This window comes from Malaclemys terrapin, chromosome 4, assembly GCF_027887155.1.
Source record: "Malaclemys terrapin pileata isolate rMalTer1 chromosome 4, rMalTer1.hap1, whole genome shotgun sequence".
Classification (NCBI taxonomy): domain Eukaryota; kingdom Metazoa; phylum Chordata; order Testudines; family Emydidae; genus Malaclemys; species Malaclemys terrapin.
This window is the reverse complement of record NC_071508.1, coordinates 73084505-73090504: the sequence shown is the minus strand read 5'-3', so window position 1 is coordinate 73090504 and position 6000 is coordinate 73084505. Positions and strand designations below refer to the sequence as shown.

Sequence of the window (6000 nt, the reverse complement as noted above, 5' to 3'; positions counted from 1 at the left end):
GTGTTGATACAGGATCCTTGTCATCAAATTTTTGGCTTACTGCTAAATTGCTAAAGTTTGTAATGTTCAATAGGACTCGTCATTAGTGGGATCTAAAAAGGTTCTACTGTATTATGTGTAGGAATAAATCAACACACGAGACAAGAGGTTCAGTGTTATCCAATCACTTTGCAGCACCTACGTTGTTTTAGAAATTCACATCTGGGATGATTCCAGAGACAGATTTAAAAAAAAAAAAAAGTCTCAGAAAGAAAGTCATCTACACAGATAACATAATTTGGGATTAATTAGTATAGGGAGGGTACATACTGTTTCTGACATGCTTTCAAGCACAGGATGCATTTGAAGCAAAATATGTTATCTATTTTTGGTCCTCTTTCTCAATTTCTCTTTTCAAAGTAAAGCTATACTTTGAACATTCAAGCATATCCCTGTTCACAGGAAGCATGTTCCCAGCAGAAAATGTTAGTACACTGTTCATAGATCTCTATTTTCAATTTTCTGACTCCTCCTTCCTAGGAAATTGGATCACTTCTTCGTGAGTCTCTTGCTTAGACATGCCAAAGATATTGACAATGATAAATTCACAAAGAACAATGCATGAGGTATTTGATACTTTTGAAGCTTTTTATTTAAAGTAAAACTGTTTCATATTTAACCATTAAGACACTTCTGAAACATCTTATCCACAATACTTTTAAATCCAAGTTTTCCAGAATGAAATATTTTCTGTATATTTTAATCCTAATCAGCACCACTTTTGCTGTAGAAGTCATTTGCTGTGCCAAATGTTGTGGTTACTCTGTAATATGGACACACATCTCCTTAGGACTAGGTTGAAACCACAAGACATTTTCACTTGTTCAGACTTTCTTCAGTCGGATGGGCAGCACACATCATGCGTCACCAACTATGTTTCAATCCAGTGACAATGTTGGGATGCTTACAAGTAACCATTCTGCATGCTGTGAAGGGGTTAGCTACAGGTCACACGCTGAAGTTAATCTGCATGGCTATGATAGAAGTGCAGTTTAAAAAAAAAAATCTCACGCTACCATGAAAAAAATTGCACTGCATCTGTTTGTACAAGCAGCATAGAGGAATTTGTTATATAATGTTCCCCATGTGCTGTCAACATTATGATTATATGTTCATATACAACAGCACCTTCCAGTAGCTCCCAAAGCAATTTGCAAACTATGCTGACTGCATAAATTTTAAGTAGGAATCACTTTGCCCACCACTGAACTGTGGCCTCCTGTGGGGTGGAACATATAACTGTTGACAAGTACACATGAACCCCACTTTCCCTTTAGGACAGGAAATGAAGAATAGATACCAGATTTAAAATCATAAGGGGAATTTTACTAGGCAGACTAGATTTAGCTATCCAAACACATTAGAACCTATTCAATTTCATTATTACCAATGGCACTATATATATGTAGATGTTTTGTCTTCAATGGGACCTGGGGCTGCTCAACACCTCTGAAAAAAAATCAGACCATATATGTCTAGGTATCTAAAAATTAAGAACCTAAAAAGCATACAAGTTTGAAAATCTCAGTTATCAATAACAAAATCTGCCAATACAAAAAGGGTATATGAATAATAGCATAGTAAACCCTATGAAAGTAATCAGAAATACAGTGTCAGCTTGATAGCTTATGAATTTCTCATGTCGTATCATTCACGCACATCAGTTAAAGACGCAAACTAGTTTTGTGAAAACTCCAACCTGAACATTGACATAAGTTTTAGATATACACTTACTATTGCAACAACTTGGTGAGTAAATAAATACTTAAGACGTTTGGATCTTAAAGAACAAATTGGTGCAGTGAATTACATACAATGAAATATGGTGGCTCTAATGGTGACAGACTCCAGGACTTGAATGGGGCACTAGTGGCTTATGTTGTCATCAGATCCCCTCATTGGAATTATTTCATTGGAAATTTCCATTGTTTCCATATGATATATACAGTAAACTACCATAATAGGGATTCCAAATAAAAGGCTACTCAAACTGAATTACAATTCAGTATCCATCTACTTATGATATGCACTTTGTAATGATACATTCATTCATTCCTTCCATTCAAAGAAGGGATTTATTGAGCAAATGTTCAGTATGCAAAATCTGACCTTTGCCACTCAGGTCTGATGAAGAAGTTGGTTCCACTGTGTTATAGAAAGATCATCAAGATATTCAGTCTGCAAAACATACTTCAATTTTCAGTTACCCATCAGATAACATACCATGGAACAATTGCAAAAGCACTATTGCAATTTGCGATAGTCAAACAAGGACACACCAATTAGATTTTGATATAGGGCAACATTTAAATTATTTAATGGAAGTCATGACTATTGTAATAATGTATTGGGCTAAAAAGTAAAGTCTCACTTTCACAATTTATTGCAGATTTAAAGCTTGTAATGATAAAAATATCTGGGGTGAAATCCTGGCTCTATTGAAGTAAATGACAAAACTCCTACTGACACATTTATTGAATTTATTTGTCTCCTTTGTGGGACACTACATTAAGTAGAGATCTTAAAATGCTGAAGTGCATACCCAAACACACTTTAAATGTGTTTTTAATTAATCTAATGCTAAGTGCATTTTCAAATCCAGCTTTAGATGCTAATAGGTTATTTAATATTTTATTTTATTTGAGTTTTTCCATTTACTTCCATTATGTAATTTGTTTTTTGTGCACTAGAATTTTCCCACCCTCTGTTATATTCATCTGGAAAATCGCATAGTAAAGTAGAAGGTCAAGAATGGTTGAGTTTGTGACATGAACCAAACCAAGGTAACTTACATAGGGTCATGTGTCACCAACCAAAGTAACTTATCTACTGTCAAGTAGAACCCCTAGCAAAATCCTTGTCAAAAATCTCAGAGCTCTCACAGTTTATATCACCCAACTCTAACAGAAGATTTTAGCTGGAACCCTCTTCACATATTAAATAGCTAAAATATATTGCTTGAAACGATAGCTGGTTTGATTCTCTTAATGATGATTGGGATTTATAGGGCCATCTTGCTCAGTCATGCCGTTTGCTTTCCTCACTGTGAAAGCTAGTTGTTTAGTCCTTAAACAAAGCATTGTATCATTCCCTTTTTCATTTCACGTTTCTCACACAAATTTCCCAAGTTTTCTAAACTTCTCTCTCTAATTAAACAGTAACGTATATGTTTAAATTTGGTGTAGTTGCTATTAAGCAGTGAAAGAACTTTAATGCATTAACTCTATTTTAATATTTCTTTAAAGTGTTTCAGTTTTACAGTATAAAACTTGAGAGCTGGAAATGGTCACAAAGCCGGATCTGAAGAGTCTTTCAAGTTAATTCAAATAAATTAAATATTTTAATTATCCCCCTCATGCTTAGTATTCATTATTTCTCTGGGGCAGCGGGGGGAGGAGAGGGGAACAGTTTTGTAACCTTGTTCCGTATTTTGCCAAAGCAGGAGCCAATCCCTGATCAGTTTAACATAAGGCAAGTCGTATCGGATTCTCTAAGTTTGCTTTCAAGGTCTCCAGAAACACTGAAGCCAGTTTGTCATCCACCATCCGACTGTCGCTTGACAGCGTCACTGTCATAAGCTGATGCTGCAGAAGTTTCTCATTCCCTTCTTCATCTTCCACAATCCTGAGTTCGGGTCGAGCTCGTCCCACAGCTAGGATGCAGGCTTGAGGAGGGTTTATGACGGCAATGAAGCCACTGATGCCAAACATGCCCAGATTGGAAATGCTAAAGGAAGGGGGGAAAGTTTATGTACATATTTTACATGTTATAAGAAGCTATCACTGCATTGTCACACAACCAAGATACACCCAGCTGTGGAAAAGTCACTACTAAGGGAATTTGCAGTGGCAGCCTCATCTTCCTCCAGGCAGATTAGCGCTGCCCAAAAAATGAGCAGTATGGGCTGAACAGGAGGTGTAGTTCCAGGCACCTCTGAAAAGGCCCATTCAGCACATCACCACTGCAGCCTCTAACAACAGGAGTCTGATTTCAATGTATAGAGACCCTCACTGTGGAATAAACCCAATGGGATGGCAGCAGTCAAATCTCTGCCTGCTGTCTCCTATGAATGAATCCTATCTAAGGTAAGGTGTTGCCTGATGCAGGGAAGTGCATAAAAGATATGATGCAAAACTATATCTAGTATTTGAATTCAGCTCCTGTACCATAGCTCAGTTCTAATGATTCACAAAATACCTACAGTCTAATATTTCACAAAAGTATGATAACGAAAAGAGAGCAAAGATGAAAGAGGCAGAGGGCAGGGAGGAGGGGGACTAGCTATTGTGCCTCAATGCCCATATATAGAATCTATAGGTCCTAAACCTTGTCTTCAGATGATGAGTACACACAACTGCTGAGGAGTGTGCAAGCTTTAAGCCACCTTTGCACCTCACCTGATCCTGGGCCAGGTGTGTGCCAGGTTGGCCCCCAGATGTAACTGAGGGGTGCTTCAATTTACAAAGGCTACTGATAACACCAATGTACCAGTACAGCAGTTGGGTATCACTGGGACACAGGTAAACCCCAGCCCTACTCTGTTTCCCAAGGGCATGCCCCTATGTCACTCACTGGAGGTGGCATACAAGCCATTACGGTGACTCTATACCACCCCAGGATGGAGTTACCCCTTTATGACTAGCTACAGGAAGGATCTAGCCCAATACCTCCATTTATTTTTCAATTTATCATCCTTCTTTTGAAACCTGTGTGGTGGTGGTGTTTTCTTCTCCCCTCGCTAAAGCCATTTCTATTAATGAGGACATCCATCTCTACACTGATGGATTCCCATTAGCTTTTTCTGCCGAAATGCTTATGATCATCTAGGAGATATTTTCTTTTGACAACTGCTTCAGCCTGAAAACACCATGCAAAATAAATAGTTCTGTGCTCAAGGCTGGTGTAGTCCAATTACACTACCCATACTAACAAATCTCTCTCTGTAAAAGAGCTTTATTACTAGTGTGTCCCAGGACATTTTTATAGTCACCAATTATCCATTGTAAATGCAAAGATTTGTGTTAATACCATAATTCTGCACAGTTAAAAAAAATATATCACACTTAATCACTTAAAAAAGTCATGAAGTTCAGGTTTCCACAGCAACGTTAGCCACTTTCTGTTTAACAGTGTTCTGTTTCTCATAAATGTAATATATTAAGATACATGTTGAACTACAAAAACCTGAATCAGCATATGTTCAAAGAAGCCAATATAAAATATGTTAGAAACTTAACTTCTGTATTGCCTTGCATTTAAATATTAACATTTTGTTTAGCACAAACTATTTCATTTCTTCTCGTACATTAAAAAAAAAAGGGGTTGACACTGCTAAATACATGTAAATTGTCCCATTTAAGTTTTGAAATTTACATCTCAAAGATCAGAGTGGACTAAGGAGGGTTATTTCCCAGCTATGGAGCAGCTTTTGTTTGGCTGAAGACCTTTTTCTGCAAGGCTGGGTTAAATGAGGCGAGAGTGTCTTTGCAACAGAAAGGTATTTTTATTTTTTTACATTATAAAGTAAATATTAGACTCTATGTCAGGGGTCGGCAACGTTCGGCACGCGGCTCGCCAGGGTAAGCACCCTGGCGGGCCGGGCCAGTTTTATTTACCTGCTGACGCGGCAGGTTCGGCCGATCGCGGCCCCCACTGGCTGCGGTTCGCCGTCCTGGGCCAATGGGGGCGGCGAGAAGCCGCGGCCAGCACATCGCCCTGGCGAGCCGCAGGCCGAACGTTGCCGACCCCTGCTCTATGTTTTCCTAACTACTAAATATAATATACAATCTCCTGCAGATTGTCTGTTACAGCTGTCCCCCTGCTGGATTCCTTTTTTCCCCCTTCCTTTCTGTTTTGCTGAGTGGCTGCCCCCCCCGGCCATGGAACTGACCAAAGTCACAGCCTAGCTCTGCTCGTGGAAATGGCTTGTGCAGACTGACAGGAGCCATTTCTCTGCTTAGG

The 6000-nt window shown here is 38.8% G+C and overlaps 1 protein-coding gene across 1 annotated transcript in view; it reads right to left on the bottom strand.

The window, feature by feature from the left end:
• Positions 1-606: 606 nt before the first annotated feature.
• Positions 607-6000, bottom strand: part of PDHX (pyruvate dehydrogenase complex component X) — a 107468-nt gene continuing 102074 nt past the window's right edge. Inside the window, exon 11 of the mRNA XM_054026920.1 lies at positions 607-3765. Coding sequence (XP_053882895.1) covers positions 3501-3765 — 265 coding nt within the window. The 3' untranslated portion in view covers positions 607-3500. The remainder of the gene's footprint in view (positions 3766-6000) is intronic.